The sequence below is a fragment of the Macaca mulatta genome, chromosome 3 (assembly GCF_049350105.2).
Source record: "Macaca mulatta isolate MMU2019108-1 chromosome 3, T2T-MMU8v2.0, whole genome shotgun sequence".
NCBI lineage: Eukaryota > Metazoa > Chordata > Mammalia > Primates > Cercopithecidae > Macaca > Macaca mulatta.
Window position 1 is genome coordinate 113,562,511 of NC_133408.1, and position 18,897 is coordinate 113,581,407.

The 18,897-nt window shown below is 34.3% G+C and overlaps 1 protein-coding gene across 12 annotated transcripts in view; it reads left to right on the forward strand.

Annotated features, from left to right (window-relative positions):
• The window catches only part of DGKB (diacylglycerol kinase beta), a 764,082-nt gene that overhangs the window by 197,345 nt on the left and 547,840 nt on the right, over positions 1-18,897 (forward strand). For all 12 annotated transcript variants that reach the window (XM_015133916.3, XM_015133918.3, XM_015133921.3 and 9 more), the window contains 4 exons: positions 19-162; positions 11,442-11,491; positions 14,979-15,053; positions 18,725-18,844. In XM_015133916.3, coding sequence (XP_014989402.1) covers positions 19-162; positions 11,442-11,491; positions 14,979-15,053; positions 18,725-18,844 — 389 coding nt within the window. The remainder of the gene's footprint in view (positions 1-18; positions 163-11,441; positions 11,492-14,978; positions 15,054-18,724; positions 18,845-18,897) is intronic.

The window sequence follows — 18,897 nt, forward strand, 5'->3', positions numbered from 1 at the left end:
GACAATTTTTTTTTCCAGGTCTGAGAATGAATAAAGGTGCCATCACCCCTCCCCGGACTACTTCTCCTGCAAATTCAAGTTCCCCAGAAGTAATCCACCTGAAGGACATTGTCTGTTACCTGTCTCTGCTTGAAAGAGGAAGACCTGAGGATAAGCTTGAGTGTATGTGTTTCTTCATTTTGTTTACTTATCACGGTTGGGGGCAGGAGAAAGGACTGAATATTGATTAACTTAAAATTGTATTAGTACAGTTCTATACTTTTTGTGAAATAAAGTGACCTTGCTTAATAGTAAAAATTTCCTCCTGCTGAGAATCAGACAATTAAAAGATATTAAAATCTATTAATTTCAGGTTCTTATTTATCAAGTTCCATTTATTACTGATTACTTCTTGATTATGTTTGTCATATGACTCTAAAAAACTGTTCCTCAGTTCTTTGGAGTTAACAAGATGTTATTAGAAAGTAGCCTTTGAGTTGTTTTCATAAAGCATTTATTTCTAGTGTGTGAAGAAACCTTCCCATTAGTGAGTAAGAAACTTACCTATAAGTATGCAACCTGCACCTTTTCCCCAGTGGAAATCTCCCTTGCAAGCTTCAGCACTAACACTCTTGTTGGCAGAGACACATTATTTCTCAAATGCTAAACCTGAAAGTGTCATTTATAGTATTCGATACTGGATATTATAAATCATTAAGCAATAGCTTTGTTTCTTTTAGGATATGGCGGATAGAGAATTTCTATTCAGTTGAGGGAAAGTAAATTACTGTCTTTAATAAAATATAGTGACTGAGCTCTCTCTGGTGGCTAACTATGCTCATTGCAATATAAGAAAATATTTTTCAAGCATTTACTCTAAACCTGCTCATTTGATCATCTGTTCTATCTCTGAGGCTCTTTGTAAATATAGTCCTGGCAGCTTACTCAATAATCTGATAAATTTGATTATATAGGATATGGTAAATTTAATGAAGAATGCTTGCTACTAGAATGATAGTGAAGATAATAGATCTAAACTTTAATACTTCTAAAGCAAATATAAATAATCATACCATCTCAGAATGATTATTGGGAGGCATTTTTAGTTAAATTTAATAGTAACTTTTTGATAATATTTCTCCTTCCAATAAAAGATTTACTGTAATGTGATTATTTAAGAGTCACACCTGCTTAGGTTATGAATAAACCATATGAATATCATTCTTTAAATATATATTTATTATTCATAAATGTTGAATATTTGCATTTCAAGATTTATTTTGTATTCCTAAGAAGTTACAGAAATCTGTCTCATTCCAAAGTAAATATTAATGTTCAGTGAATTTCTATTGAAGTGACAGCCAGAGAGAAAGTTTGCTCAGGTGTTATCGGGAGCACGTTTGGGATGATTATAAACATATAAAGACAAACATTTTTTCCACATCTGAAAATGAATAAAGGCACCATCCATCCTCCCCAAGATGGTATTTGGTCTTGCAGTTTAACTATTTCTGGGTCAGCTGGATGTATATTGCTTTTAAGGTGGAATTTCTGAGAAGAATGCTTTTGAGTTTTCAGTGTGCATCCTTGAACCCACATAGATTTTGTCCACAGTTGCAGATAGAATGTTAACTCACCGCACTTTTCAAAAAGACATGATGAATCTCGTCCAACTGACCTGCCATTTACTTTTCTTTAGTGTTCTCAACCCCCTTCTCTCTGTTTTATTCTTTGAGTTTCCCAGCTTTTTTTCAAGCTTACACTAGATGCATTACATTTTCCTTTCTTTAAAACCATTTCTTCAGACCATTCTTATAGTCAGTGTTGCTGTGGCCCAGAATTATCATTATCATTTTCACCAAACTCTTCAAAATACATGATGCTGTAGGTCTGTTTTCTCATATCCTCTAATTTGGTGATTCTTACCACGACTATACATCAGAATCATCCGAAGTTTGGTTTTCTTTTTCTTTTTTAATGCCAATGCCTGGCCCTTTCCTATGTCAATTAAATAACAATCCATCTTCCTCATCCACTTTCTTAACAATTTACCATATATTTTTACTCTTCTAAATTGCATACGTAAAAATTACTAACATGTATTCTTTTACAGTTACAGATTTTTAAAAACGAATTCTCAGTAAAACTCCAAACATTTGTATTGATGGTTAGTTTAATACATACTTACTCCAAAAGGGTTACACTTATTAAGTACAGTATAGACCAAAAGAATGAAAATGAGAAAAAGCAATTATAATTAACACAGAAACACACGTGAACAAGCACCTAAAATTAACTTTTGCAGGTCAGTGTTGAATTGGATCTTATTTCCAGGTAGCTAAGCAGAAAGAAATACACACATGTTGATTTAGGTTAGAGGTTCTCAAACTTTATCACACATCAGAATCACCTGCAGGACTGGTATATCTGATTCATCTGACCTGGGGTGGGATCTGAAAATGTGCATTTCTAAAAGTTTCCAGGTGATGCTGATGCTAATGTTCCAGGGACCACATTTTGAGAAGCACTGGCTTATGCAATTCCTTCTGTCCAATGAAAACACACATACACAAAGAATTCACCTGAAATAACAGTTGTTTTTCTTGGAGTTGATGAATAGTGACAGTATTTGTTAGGTACTTTTACCTGGGTTATTAGATAAAAGAATTACACGGTTGTCAATGTTTATATAAGTAGTACTTTGTTTCCCCAAATAATATTTTAAAAATCTATTCAGTGCCTGCCACCACTTTCCATTGCCTGTCTTTTCTGCCAGGCATTTACAAAATGTTTATTATAAAGCTTATTCCATTAAAAAACAGCAAACAAAAGTTCCCAAATGTTTTACTGATTACAAGAAGTCCTCACTTAACATCCTCAATAGGTTTTTGGAAGCTGTGACTTGAAGTGGAAACATGTATATAACAAAACCATTTTTTTTGCTCATCAATGTTATAACAAAATATCATGGAAGGAAAGGATGTTATTCGAGAACCCTCTGTACATTGTTTTGCTTGAAGTCACAGTTTCCCAGTATCTAGCAATCATATTGAGTACTTACCACGTAAGTCATGTCTTCATTTCCTTTACGCAATCCTACTTCTCTCTGAGGACCTTCCCCGTCCCAAGGCTCTATCAGGTAGAAGGTGTTTGTTACCCTTGGATGTGTGCTTTTGCATGCATGCATACGTGCATGCGTGCCTGTGTGTGTTGGGGTTGTGGGGAATTCCATTTTTATCTCCCCTTGTTGGTACCAAGTACCAACCGCCCCTGTGAATGAACAAGGACGGGGTCTCAGGGCTGATTTGCCCCTCTAACTTCAAGTGCTCCTTCACACTTTATGAAGAGACATCAACCTCTCTTTTACCCTCAAATCCTGTGGCTTTGCCTCCATTTTATTTCAGCCCTTCACTTCTATTACAATACTCCAAGCCTTGTAACTGCCGAGAACTGCTATTATTCTAAAACTAAACTGTCAATTTTACTTTGATCGCAGCCTGTGTTCACTTAGCTTCTCACTCTCCTACTTTTAATTTAATTATTGCATAGTACAGTAATTAAGAACCTTGACTCGTCATTTATAATGATCGAATGCAAACCCTAGGTTGAGAATTAACTGTCTCAGTGATCTGAGTACATTTTTAAAACTTCCTCAGACTCAATTTTCTCAACTGTAAAATTGGGATGATTAAATAGTCTCTATCCCATAGGATAACTATGAGTATTAGATAAACATATTTTTTCACATGTGTCCCTTCACATTTATTACTTCACATAAATGCATGTTAGGCGAAATAAAAGTAAATTAAAACTGTTTTACCCTTGCCCACTTTACTCTCTCTTGAATTTGCCTGCTGACTTTTGGTTGTCCATCCTTTCAAATTTGAACTGATCTCATAATCCTTGATGTCAATTAGTTTTTCACACTTAATTTCAGATATTCAACTTATTTGCTCCTGTACTATACTGAGTGGCAGAGACTTGGTGAAATAAAAATATAATTCTTTGGGTTGTAGTTCTACTCAAAACCTCAGCTGGCCTTCAGTGCTCGGTCCAGTGCTCGGTGTTTCTCTCGTCTAGTTTTCTAGTTAAAAGTTAATCCAGATAATGATTTCTTTTTCCAAACAGCTACCTATTTAATCATCATCTTACTCATTAAGTGTATGTTCTTGCAAATTCCTTTTATGTTACTTAAAACCTTATCAACTAATATACTTTTTTTTCTGTTTCTCTTCTGATTCAGAGTGAAAAAGTCCCTTTGACAATTCCTGATTTCATAATGCATAAAATTGAAACCCTTAACTGGGCATGCATACACTGATCTGACTCCACACTCTGCCAGGCTTGCTTTGACTGTGACCTACACACATATGCACAAACCATGTCCTAGTCACATGGGTCAATTTTTCTATCAGCAGACAAACCCTGAACTTTTCCACTTTCATCCCTTTGATTACAATGTGCAATTGCTGGGTTTCACCCCCCTGCCTCCCCACAGTGTATATTTGATAGAGTCTAGTCCACATTTGAGGCTTACCCTGCATCATGAATCTCTTGCCATCTCCTAATTGGATTTATTTTGCTCTCTTTTGTACCCTTGCACCTACATCTGTGTGTGTGTGTGTGTCTGTGTGTTTCAACAGGTAGATGCTCAATAAATGATAGTTAAATGGAAGTGTATTAAAGTCAATGGATAAAAATAAAGTCAATGAGTGCCTGAAAATATAAAAATAACATCAACTATTTAAGATATCGAATAATACTAGCTTTATATTTTTGACTTTAAAATACATGATATTCACATTTGAATTTGTGCTTATCAAGTTACTAATGATTCAACAAGAATTTTGAATATTATCTTACATTTCCTTAAAATGTATCACTAAAGAGAAAATCAATAGGGAAATATTCAGAAAGTAGATAACTGACATACAGAGACTGAACAGTCACCTACATGTTAAAAGTTACTTCCCCGTGCAGTGTTAACCTTAGAAACAATGAAATTTAATAGTGAAGAGAGCTTAAAGATCACCTAGTCAACTTTCCTATAGTTTGTCAATGAAAAAAAAAAAATAGAGGGTGGTTATTAATTACACTACCAGTTTATCTAGTTATGACTAAACCCCATAATTTCTGAGCTACTTTATAGGGCTCTTTTTATTTTGAAAAGCTGTCTTTTGTTGTTTTTATCGTTGTTTCTCTTGTGAATAAAAGGAGAAACTGTCCATTATACTGGATGTGAAACACACCTAAGCAGCTGGTAGTTTTCACCTCTGCTTTTAAAGTTTATTAAATCAGTATTGAAATATACAAGAGTGGAAAAAAGTGAATTAAAGAAATTCCAGCTTAAATGCCTTTTATAAATATATTTTACATTTTATATTAATAACATATATCATATATCATATCATATAATGATCATATCAACAACATATAATGGCAAGTGCAAAACACCAGAGTATGTATAGTAGGATATATTCATTATGAAAACAGATAGAAACTTGCAAATCTTTTGGAAGAGAAAAAAATTGGGATATAAAAATTTATCTTGCATAATATACCTTTGCTCTGATCTTTTAACTAAATACATGTGTGGGCATATAATTGTTTCTATATAAAGTGAAATTACATGAGCATAAAAATAGGAAAAATGTGGGTTAAACTAGTTTATAACATTGAAGCAGGTACCCATATTTGGAAGCTGTCATGTTGTCAGAATAATTTTAACATTGGGCTTTTTAAGTTTTTGCAGCCAAATATCTACATATTTATTTTGTTTTTTAAAATAAGATCCTTTTGTTCAGTGATTCCCTTGAACTTCGGGCCTGACTTTACTTTTAAATACTAAGAAATAGTCTTACTATATAATTTGAAAATTCAGTATTAATCATGTCAATATTATTTTTAAATATCGTTTTAAAAGGGAAAGATTTTATAGGCTCACCAGGCCAAACAAATTTTATTTTCCATGGAGTTAATAATTGACTTTTTTCTAACTTAATTAATTATTTTTCTTATTTATTTATTTATTTATTTATGTATTTATTTATTTAGAGACATAGTCTCACTCTGTTTCCCAGGCTAGAGTTCAGTGACACAATCTTGGCTCACTGTAACCTCCGCCTCCTGGGTTCCAGTGATTCTCCTGCCTCAGCCTCCCTAGTAGATGAGATTACAGGCACGTGGCACTATGCCTGGCTAATTTTTGTATTTTAGTAGAGATGGGGTTTCACCATGTTGGTCAGGCTGGTCTCAAACTCCTGACCTCAAATGATCCACCCACCTCATTTTCTCTATTTCTATAACTAATCAATTCCCAAATTCTCCACCATAAATTTATGTTCATAAACTTGTGCTCTTCATTTGCTCTTGAATATTTTAATTGATAATCACTTTCACCCTTTATTTTAGTTGTTCTCTTTCTTGAACCAATATTATTTGGATGCTGAACATCCAAGACAGAACTCTGAATTATTATTTTTTCTTTTTTTCTTTTTTTTTTTTTTTCTATTTTCCACCTTCTTTTCTTTCTTCTTATGTTTTTCACTCCATATCTGGGACATCTTTTTTACCTGGTGATGAGATTTTTCCCAATTTTTCTTACATTTAACTTCACAGAGAATCCATTTTATTCTCAGCTTGATCCTTGTATGTCCCTATTTGTATTTCATGGACTGAAACTTTCCTTTTAGTTATAAGGTTTCCCCTCCTCCCTGCTTTGTTGGTTTCTTCCAAACTACTTGTGTTGAAAGAACTTTTCTGATGGTAGTACTTGTATAGATGAGTACCCATACCGATGGTATTGACTTACTGGGGATAAGGAAAGGAACTTATTCTCTCAATATTTGGTATATTCGCTTTCACGTAATTACCTTGTTTTGGTATTGTGTCCTTACACTCAGAATTCCTGAGTACCTTTAGCCCAGAATTCCTTTCATTTTCACTTTTGCAGAACTCAAAGATCTAGTCTTCTGTTGGGGGAGAGAGCTTACATACACCCCAGATAATCCTGTGAAGATTATCTGGTAACTTTCCAACTCACCACCTTTCTAAGCAAATCTATGCTTCGTCACCTCTACCAGCTTAATTTATAGTTCTAAGAAGCCTAAGTCAACATATATGTGTACATATTTTCTCCAGCTCCTGAAAATTGTGTTAGTGTTTTCTGCTCTCATATTTTCTTTCTGCTTATAGATTTATTCCGATTTTATCTCTTACTGTCACTATAGTGGTAATTCAATAGAAAACCAAAGTAAATATGTGTGTTCAATACTTCGTGCTTTGCATTACCTAGCTATAATTTTAAATTAGAAAAGTAGACTTATCACTGAAAATTAAAGTCTTAGAATTTCTCTTTCTTCTCCTGGATGAAAGAAAAGTTTTATCCTTGACCTTGACTTGGTAATATTTAGAATACACAGTACTTGGTACTCAATATATGTATGATATTTTTATTATTGTTATTATATTAACTAGAGCTTAAAACTCTTCAAACTTTCTTCCTTGATGAATTAGACAGAATTTATAGAGAGCATTAACTCTTGTTAATGTGTTTAGGAATAAATGATTTAAAATATTAGATTCTTCAGGCACTAATGAAGTAGGGATTTTTGGATCAACTTTCCTACTGGAATCAACTGGAAAACTGGAACAAATGTATAGTTTTAAAACCTGTTTAAAAGTTTCAGGGAAGTATCAAGGCAACTTGGATTTTTAGGGCAAATTTTCAGGAGAAAGAAGCATGGCTTTTTCCATTGAATTTAAGAAATTAAAGTACAAGTCACTCATATATTTTTCCAGATAACGAGCAGAATGGAAGCCAGATATTAGTAATCAAGTACAGTTATATATGTAAAGTGACTAGAATAACATGTCCAGGTTCAAGTTGGGATTATTACAGGGATTTAAGTTTGGCCTAACATTAGGAAGTGAAACAATGTATTTTGCCACATTAAGAGAATAAAGAAGAAAATCATGAAAGCATTTTATCACATTCCATATGTATTCTATTCATGGTTGAAAACAAAACAACTGTAATTGCAAAAATTCTTAAGTAACAGAAAGTAAAGAACTCAATTAATCTAATAATGTGTATATGTAGGAAACTCCCATCAAACTTTAAAAGTGAAATATTGAAGTTTCTCTCATTGATATTGGGAACAAGACAAGAATGGCCACTACTCTAAGTATAATTCAAATTTGTGTCGGAGATCATTGCCCATGGCAATAAGGCAAGAAAAATACATGCAGTTTAAGAGGATGGGAAAGAAGAAATTGAAATTCATTGTTTGTTATAGACTACCCAGTAATCTACAGATAGATCAAATACTTGAATTAATAAGTGTGTTCAGCAAGATCTGTGCCTACAAGGTAGAAATAAAAATCACTTGTATTTCTGTATGACACCAACTAATAATAAGTAAATAAAATTTAAGAAATTTTATCATTTATCAAATCAAAATTAGTATATACCTGGGAATACATCTTTAAAAACTATTTGAAAGGTATCTATACAGAACAGTATGAAACATTATTGAGAGAAATTAAAGCTCTAATTAAAGAGGACTGTAACACGGTTGCAGATTTCAAGACTCAGCATTTTAAAGATTCTCCCCCAAATAGATCGATAGATTCAGTACAATCACATTAGAAATCCAGCAGTGTTATTTTGGTTAGTTTTTTGTTTTGTTTTGTTTTGTAATAGGAGAAAGAAAAGATTGGCAAATGTTTTCTAAATGTCATATTCAATTCAATTCAAAAGAAGGGATGTAGAAGTCAAGATAATGGGTATCTTTGGAGAGAGAAGAAGAAATAATGATGGAGGAGGATGAAAGGAGTTCTGATTTGTTAGTAAGAATTTGATTTCTTGATTTAGAGGTAATAGTTACATTGGTGTGTACACTTTAATAATATATTAAATAATACATTTATCTGTAAGTGTAATATTTCAATAGTAAATTCCTTCTTAAAACCAATGTTAAGTACACACTACCTTTGGGAAAGACATAGAATCAGGTTTGTTTTAACTGGTTGTTTTGAATAAAGCATGTTATTATTTTTAAGCAATATTTAGGAGCACACAGAATCATTGGGAGAGGTACAGAACAAATTCTAGAGGCTGCCCCTTCAGGAACGATGACCAAATTAAGTATAAAATGGGGCTGGGATGGTTTCTTCCAAACACCCGACTCATCCAGAACCCTGGATATTCTCTCTGAAACCACTGCCCCTCCCATCACCAGAATGGATTCTGTACAGGCTTCTTTGCTTAGGTCACTAGCATCTGATTGAAAACCTAGGACTGTGCTTCTGTGTGGTGGAGCCTGGGTCATGTGCACAGTCTAGCTTCAAGTCAGGCTAGTAAAGAAAAGGTATCCAGAGTTTTCATTTTCTAATGGTCCTCATAAAGTGTGATTTCCAGAAAATAGGAAGAAGTTTCAAACACTGTCATTAATGAATGCTCAATATCTATACATCGTTCCCATGTGTTTCTTTGAGTTCATGTTCCCAGTAAGGTCAACAAATAGGAACAGGGTTTCCACAAATTTGAGCAACGTGAAATGGTCATTTTGCAGTCATTTACTACAGTAAGGGTTAACAGAGTCATAAATGTCCCTCAATCTAAAATATATTTAGGCTTTTCTAGGTATTTGCTTATTCCTGTTAGTTAATCCTTCCTCTGAGTAGTCGGTCAATTCTTACCACTTACAAAGATATTTTTTACTATTTGCTGCTGCACTACAATCTCTTGAAATGCTCGGTATGCATAATGTTGTATGTTGCTGTTTCCTTCTGCATTTTATCTATTTATTTATTTATTTATTTTATTTTATTTTATTTTTTGAGACAGAGTCTCGCTCTGTCACCCAGGCTGGAGTGCAGTGGTGCGATGTCGGCTCACTGCAAGCTCCGTCTCCCGGGTTCACGCCATTCTCCTGCCTCAGCCTCCCGAACCGCTGGAACTACAGGCGCCCACCACCACGCCCGGCTAATTTTTTGTATTTTTAGTAGAGACGGGGTTTCACCATGTTAGCCAGGATGGTCTCGATCTCCTGACCTTGTGATCCACCCACCTCGGCCTCCCAAAGTGCTGGGATTACAGGCGTGATGCATTTCATTTTATTTATTGACTATATGAGAGGGAATCATTACCATGATTTACAAATACAGATATATATGTCTTTTAGCTGACTTAGTATTATCACCCTTAAGTCAATAGACAGACATTTGTTTTCTTACACTTTAACATCTTTAACATTTGTTTGCATCTTACAATAAATAGAATATCATAGTTATATGGCTAACTTTTTTTTCTTTTTAGCAATATATAGACCAATTATGTATCTTATTAATAATCATATGTTAGGATTGGTAAAATGCAGTAACCATTAAATACAAAAATAATCACCTACAGATAGACTATCAAGGTCATTATATAATTATGCCTCTTAGTTATCAACGTCTTTATTAATATTATAGACCTCAGAATCAAGATCATTCAGGAAATTATACAAACCCAAGACAAACCCTTACTTCCATTCTTCTGTTTTTACAGCTGTGTCTTTCTTCTCTGTTTATCTCCAAATGGCACCCGTGGCCTCTTCCACAGCCTCCTGGGGATGTGTGAATTATACAAGGGAATCCTCAGGCCCATCAGGGACCTGTGTCATCTGCTTTCCTGAATCCCCTAACAGAGAGCCAATGTTCTCCTTTTCCTTACTTGATTAGTTCAAAGATCAGTTACCCTCTGAAGCTCCACCTCAGATTTAAACAAATAAACTATGAAAGCCAGGATCATAATGCAATTTTTCTGTGCTGGCTTCTTCCATCAGAAAGAATCCGTTATTTTGCACTCCTCCTCCTTCGCTCAAACTGCTTGGGGATCAATCCTAACAATGGCATCTATTTGTATCATGATCTATGGCCTTCAGTTCACTTTTATATCTATAGCCTCCCTTAACTTTCATGGTAAATGTGTGTTATGGTAGAATGATTATTCTCATTTCACAGTTAAAGAAAATAGTTTTTGACCAAGCTCTTGTAATAGTGAATGGTTGATTTCAAATTATACTTGATTTTGAAAATTTCACATTAGTTGTTTTTCCTTATGCACTCTGCTCTTTAATATCCAGGCTTTGAATATTTCAACTTCTTCGCTTGTATTTTTGAGTTGAGATTTAATGATCTTGTAATAAAGAGTTTAAACAAATAATAGTACTTTTTAGTGTCTTCTAGAAACAAACAAAATTTAATAGACTTTATATGTGCTATCCAGTATTTCTATTAACTAATTAATTCATTTTCAATTAAGTTTGAGAAATAATCCCACAAATTAATTGTTTGGAGCAGGGTAGAAATTTAGTATTTGTTTTCAACACAAACTAAATGTTAATGAATATACTTTAAACTAACATTGATCTTATTTGCCTATAATCTTGTTTTCAACACCTCTTTTATTCTAGTTATGTTTCGCCTTTATGACACGGATGGGAATGGCTTCCTGGACAGCTCGGTAATTTTTTGCTTCAAATTTTCTGTGAAAACTTCAAAGAGTTTCTTCTGAAAAATGCAATGAATAAATGTATAGTTATTACCACGGAAGTCACACTTAATGTAATTTACATCCACTCATATGGCATTTTTATCTTTTGACGTTTTGAAAGAGAGTGATCTGAGGAAACTGCTGGGATTACAGTTGTTCTACTGAATAGTTTTGCTACCACTACACGACTTTTTAAGTTTTTTTTCCTGCACTGAAGTTAGGTAAAAAAAGAAAGGCCCCAGCCTTGTCTGAATAAAACATAAGATTAAGTTGAAACCATTGATCTAGAATGAAGGAAAAACTATTCATAACATTTGGCATTAAGGAAACTTGAGACTATAAGTAGAATTTTAAGGATTTGTAAAGTCAATTTAATTATCTCATTATTTTCCCAGTTTTACATGGTATCTTTAGTTCTATATGCTGCTGAAATAGACAAATATATTTACAGATTGCTTTCACAAACTTTGCTTTTTAAATATCTCATCCGATTTAATATTCAATTTACATTCTTACAGTCATAAAAAATAAGAAAATACCATCTTTACATGCTTAACTGAAAGGAAAAATTAAACGTTTATTTGTAATATATGGAAATCATTCCTAGCTTTCAGAGAAATAGAAAGTAGTTTTTTGTCCTAGTGCACAGATCAGTACCATGCATGAAAGTCCATCTCAGGTTCTGTCCAATAATCTACCTTATGTTTGGTAACATATTTTGCATATTATATTATTTCTTGTTCTATCAAGGAAATATACAAATATTAATAGAATAAGTGTCATTATGGAAATTTTGAAGTGCACCATTTTTAATATATTTAATATTAGTAAAAAATGTTTTGATATATTTAATAATGACTGAAATAGACATGATCTCTGAAAATGAGTGAGGTTTTCTCATCATCTGATAGACCACCCTATGGCAGCTAAAATAGACTTTTAAAAGCAAAGCAATGAGGTTGGAAGCCTATTTATGTAACTTTGAGTAGGATAATGGTATATTAGCTTCTCCAGAGAGAGATTAAAATATATAACTCCTACTCTAGGAAATGACCATCACTCTGATTGATGCTGTTACTGTGGGATTTATTATGTTTAAGTCTCAGTAATTTTTCAAATACTGGCCGGGCATGGTGGCTCATGCCTGTAATCCCAGCATTTTGGGATGCCAAGGCGGGCGGATCACCTGAGGTCAGGAGTTTGAGACCAGCCGGGCCAACATGGTGAAACCCCATCTCTACTAAAAATCCAACAATTGGCCAGGCGTGGTAGTGGGCACCTGTAATCCCAGCTACTCGGGAGGCTGAGGCAGGAGAATCACTTGAACTTGGGAGGCGGAGGTTGCAGTGAGCCGAGATCGTGCCATTGCACTCCAGCCTGGTCAAAACAGCAAGAGTTCATCTCAAAAAAAAAAAAAAAATTTTTTTTTCAAATGCTATTATTTTTTAGTGCCTAATGGCCTTCAGTTTCCCAGTGGAAATACCAAGCTACATAATAAATTTGCTCATTTTATGGTGCCATTTCATGACTAAAACTTTTAATTTCTTTTAGATACTTTAATATGTTATTATAGCACTTGTGACTACACTAATGGAAATTATATTTTAATGGAGAGTTGTTTTATTTAATGTTTCTTTTTAAATTAAGTTAAAATGATGATTCTTTACTAGGCTTCAGCCACGGGTTGGCAGTTGATTTGAAAATTTAGTCAAATAGTCCTTTTTTTTGGTCTCTGGCCATTTTTTTGTTAGCATATACAGCAGATTACTAGCAATATTTAGAACTATAGTCCCAATATTAAACAATGAGTTGGAGATAAATATATTTAGTTTTGGTTAAACAAGTCTCTACTTTTTGTAATTAAAGGTCTGGATTTCATTTCTAGGGTTTTCTCCACAATACCTACTGCTCCAATATTTTTCCTTCACTGTCAGGTTTAAATTGTACCTTCTGACATCATGTGTCTTGATAACGTTAAGGTGTGGCAGTTTACCTACTGGGGGCAAAACAGAAAGAAAATGATAATTTGAAAATTGTCACTATTTCTAATAATAATAGTTAAGATTTGTCGATCATTTGCAATATGGCAAACAACAAAATAAATGCATTTTGTATAATAACATGTTTAATCTTTGCAGCAATACTACGAAGGAGGTAAAGTTAGAGTAGCTATTTTGCCAATGAGAAAACTGAGTCTTAGGTGGGCTGGCGTACCTAATATCACATGCCTACATAACAGTCCACAAAAAATATTTTCTGTTCTTAAAAGATATGCAGAAACTTTAACACTTCCAAACCATTAATGCATATGTAAGCAAAGATGGAGTAGGTGAGAGATTAGTCATGCATGTGTGCACACACATGCACACTTTTAACCTATAATTCAAAGGGATTTATGTTTTAAAATTTGTTAATCTGTAATAAATACATTTATATTTGTATTACTTCTGGGGCAGCCTGTCTTACTTAAGTAACATATTCATAATTATATATTTTTTTTTTTTTCTGGAGAGAGGGAATACAGCTTTCATTAGTTCCTCGGAGGGAACCACGGCTCCCCAAAAGAGAATCTGTCTTATCGTATTTCTTCTCTATTCCATGAACATCGACTACATATATTAGATTAGAGATTTGAGTAGAATAATCTTTCACTACTGTACTTTCAAGCTTCATTCTTTAATACTTCTTACATTTTAAATCATACACCACTTTTCAAATTATGTCATGTTTTCACGTAGAATTACAAGCATTTCACAAAGCCATGTTTCATCTTTTCTGTAGATAGACAAAAATTAAAACATTCGATAAATAGGTAGGAAAATGTTTTAATTAATTTAGCCAGGTCGTGTGTATTAACTTGCATTTCTTCAAAGAGTTGATAATTGAGCAGAATAATATGGAAATTCAAACTAAAATTTCATTCTCTCACAAAATAAATGCTACATATACTTGCCCTGCAAGCCTTGACCCCGAACACTCTTCTATCAAAAGCAAATTATTCGATACATGACTAGAACAGTCAATATACATTCTCAGTGTATCAAGATAAAAATAGACTTCTCACTTGTCCTCAAATGATTTTTCCACCCTTTCACTTCTGTTTTCAAGCCAAAGGTTCAGGGAATTCAGTGTCTTAAAAATCACATGTGACAATATATATCTGCTCCTGCTTTCTTCAGACACTCTCTTTTAGTAGAAGAAAATGTATTTTTTGTACAGTTGTGCCCTCTCCTGGTGAACATTTCTAGACAATGTACAAGATAAATTTATATTTAGGATTCTCTTTTCTTTATATAGTTAATTAGACCTTTAAAAATTATTATGTACATATATATATTCCCATGGAACTCATTTAACTTTTTAAGTTACACATTGAATGAAACAATTCCTGCAAGTGAAAGATTTAAAACTCACTGAGATCTTGTAGTCATATTTTTTATCTCTCTTTCTCTTCCAGGAGCTAGAAAATATCATCAGTCAGATGATGCATGTTGCAGAATACCTTGAGTGGGATGTCACTGAACTTAATCCAGTAGGTATATGAATGATTTCACTATTGGCTAAATTCTGGAGGGCCACTCTCCTTTCCTTCCCCTTCCTCTTTTCCTTCCTTCCTTCCTTCCTTCCTTCCTTCCTTCCTTCCTTCCTTCCTTCCTTCCTTCCTTCTTTCCGTCCCTCCCTCCCTCCCTTCTTTCCCTTTCTTTTTCTTTCTTTCTCTTTCTTTCTTTCTTTCTTTCTTTCTTTCTTTCTTTCTTTCTTTCTTTCTTTCTTTCTTTCTTTCTTTCTTTCTTTCTTTCTTTTTCTTTCTTTCTTTCTCTCTCTCTCTTTCTCTTTCTTTCTTTCTCTCTCTCTCTCCTTCCTTCCTTCCTTCCTTCCTTCCTTCCTTCCTTCCTTCCTTCCTTCCTTCCTCCCTCCCTCCCTCCCTCCCTGCCTCCCTCCCTTCTTCACCCCCTTCCTCCCTCCCTTCCTTCCTCTCTTCCTGTCTTTCTGTCTTTCTTTGTCTTTTCTGGGACCCTAATATATTCCTGTCACTTGACTTTGTCTTTTGATAACTAAGTTACTATTTCTAATCACAAGACAAAGTGGATTCTGAATCAGATAACAAGGTATATGTGGAGTTCTGAAGCTCTGAACAGTAACTTTTGCTTTCTTCCTCATGGAAGTTATTTTAAATGGTGGTCTTACATACATGTGGATAAGCAGAAGATCCTGATAGACACTGCCAAGGTCATGCCATGCCATAAAAGAAGGTGGTAGTTTTCCATGCACAGTGCATTGTGTTACCTTGCATATATATGTGTTATATAATGTTTTCAACTCTCTGAGGTAGATACACTATTTTTTTTCATTTTGCAGAGGAGTAAATTAAGACACAAATATGTTAAAATTATTTGCCCAAAGCTCTTTAGCTAGTTTGAATCAGGAATTTTTAATTAAATTGTTTTGAGAAAGAGTATCTAAAAATGCTTATAAGAGCATAGAATTCTTATTTTGAATAAATTTCAAAATTTCAACATTATTCAAATGCATATTAAAATATTCTTGATTTGAAACCATAGTTTTGGCCACAAAAATATTCTGGGGAAAGTTCATAAGAGATATTGAGTTTATATTATTTTTTAAACCTTTAGCAAAATATCTATGAATAAAGCAAATGCAAATACATTTTATTTAAATCATTTACATTTTATGCAAATTCAAGAAGTGTATATTTAACCTCTGTTCACATTTATGAAGTAAACAACAGGATAATGGCATGATTATATGCTGCAAGAACTCTGATAGCATTTTCCTATCTTACTGGGATTAGAATTTTTCCAGTTTTAAATCAACTATTGGGAAATGCATATGCTGTGCTTATAGTGAGTGGCAGATGTCATTAACAGGTTGCCATTTGTATGTGGAATAATAAGTATATGGTAACATGCATTTAATTTATTGTTTGACTCACTTTAATATTTTCACTGTAAGCCAGGAATTTCTGATTAGTTCTGTTGCCCTTTTAATCGACAACAGCTTTCTCCTCTCCTACTTACCTTGCTACCTGTGCAGATGAGTCATCTATCAATCAAGCCAACTTGTTACTAGAGGGAGAGTGGGAGGGGGATTTGTTTTTCCATTCAGGTTTCTAAACAGCGAGCACTACCACTTCTCATCAAAAGTATTTTTGGTATGTGCGTGTGTGGGAGGGTGTTTGTAGCTTTGAGAAAAAGGAGATCAAGATGCTAGGAAGAAGGGGAGAGCTGGTAGCTGAGTAGTCTTTCTACAGCAAATACCTACTGTATTTGTCAGACTATTGACTGGAGAATACAAGCAATAAACTATAGCATTATTTGACATGTGTGTTACTGATAAATCTGCTACTATTCCAGGGAGCTGAAATGGTACAAAGTTTTACATTATGTCTGCTGTCATGGGAACTGCCTCATCATCTTGCCTAAGGCTTCAATAATAGCTCTCATTGTAAACAAATGTACACATCAGCAGGCTTCTGATCATTTGCATATATAAATAAAGAGAAATGGGCCGGGCTTAGTGGCTCATGCCTGTAATCCCAGCACTTTGGGAGGCCGAAGCAGGTGGATCACGAGGTCAGGAGATCGAGACCATCCTGGCTAACACGGTGAAACCCTGTATCTACTAAACACACACACACACACACACACACACACACACACACACACACACACACAAAATTAGCCAGGCATGGTGGTGGTCACCTGTAGTCCCAGCTACTTGGGAGGCTGAGGCAGGAGAATGGCGTGAACCCAGGAGACAGAGGTTGCAGTGAGCCGAGATTGCGCCACTGCACTCCAGCCTGGGCTACAGAGCGAGACTCTGTCTCAAAAAGAAAATTTAAAAAAAAAAAAAGAGAGAGAGAGAGCGAGAAAGAGAGAGAAATGTACATTTGAGGTTGATTGTAGTAGTAGGGAAGACTGGAGTGTCCCTAGAAGTTTTTATCAAATTAACTCAGGCTCTACACTCAGTTCAATCTTATTTTTTTATGAGGCCCATGGGATTTGAGACACAGAGGATGGCTTTAACGTGAGATTTATTAGGTACAAAAAGGAAAGCATCACCCATCTGAAACAAATGTTATTGTTTTACTTCTCTTATGATTCTCTTATGATTGTTTTATTTCTCTTATGATTGTTTCTACTAATTCATCAGCAAGCTCTTGAGAATCGGGGGAGAAAAATAATCTAATTTTCAAATACAATACTTCCTGGGTGAAGACACCAAGCACGAGAGTGTCTAGGCAGACAATACTTCTACCAACAAATTAAATATTTCATGCATTGCATCTTTTCCAATCTCTGTTCCAATGCTCTCTGCATTTCTCTTTTTTCCAAATTGATTAACGTTTTTGTATTATATAAAGACAGTGAGTTCCTTTCTTCATTAGAATTCTTACCATGTTTGCCATCTTGATGCCATTAGATGGGAAGCACTTTGCTTTCCCAGCAACCAAGGGTAGTATGTTTGGAACTTATATATAATTTCCATTAATAATAACACAAACAACACTATATGACACTGACTCTATATGCCAGGGGCTGGTCTGCTTATAATACATTAGCTTATTTAATCCTCACAACAGCCCTTCTGGATAAGTACTGATACTGCCACCATATCACAGAGAGGTAAATGTATTGCAAACAAACACTGCGGAGAACATTTTAAGACATTACGTGCAAGTCATCTTTAGAAACGAAGTTTAATTAAACATGATTTGATCCTTTAACTTCTTGACTCTATTAAATTCTGATAGGCAATTAAAAAGCAACTAAATTCCCTCGCCCCTTACTACTTAGCAAAGAATTATATGAGCTCTTTGCCATGAAGTTAATTTGTTCAGACATTTTCTGGCATATATATGAATCTGAAAAATAATCTGGAGAAAGTAATTAAAGACTACTTTCACACTTATTAAAGATTCTTCTTGTTTTAGCTGTGCTGTTCATTGGAAAAATGTTGAAAAGTTAAGCACTTATTTCTAAAACGTGATCAGTGTAAGTGGCCAGGTTTAGACATGCTAACAAAGTCACTACTTCATCAGTAATAGAATTAATGTTGTACTGAGTTACCAAGGCAGTTATCCCAGCTCTCCACTTAGCTGTTAGTCACAATTGCATATGTGGTAGCCTATGAAATTTATTTTATTGATTGACCACACATTTTCCCTTATCTCCTCTACTCCAGATCCTCCATGAAATGATGGAAGAAATTGACTATGATCATGACGGAACCGTGTCTCTGGAGGAATGGATTCAAGGAGGAATGACAACAATTCCACTTCTTGTGCTCCTGGGCTTAGAAAATGTAAGTATTTCCACAGAGGAGGGTGGCCTGGTGGTGAGTCAGTGGGATCTCTA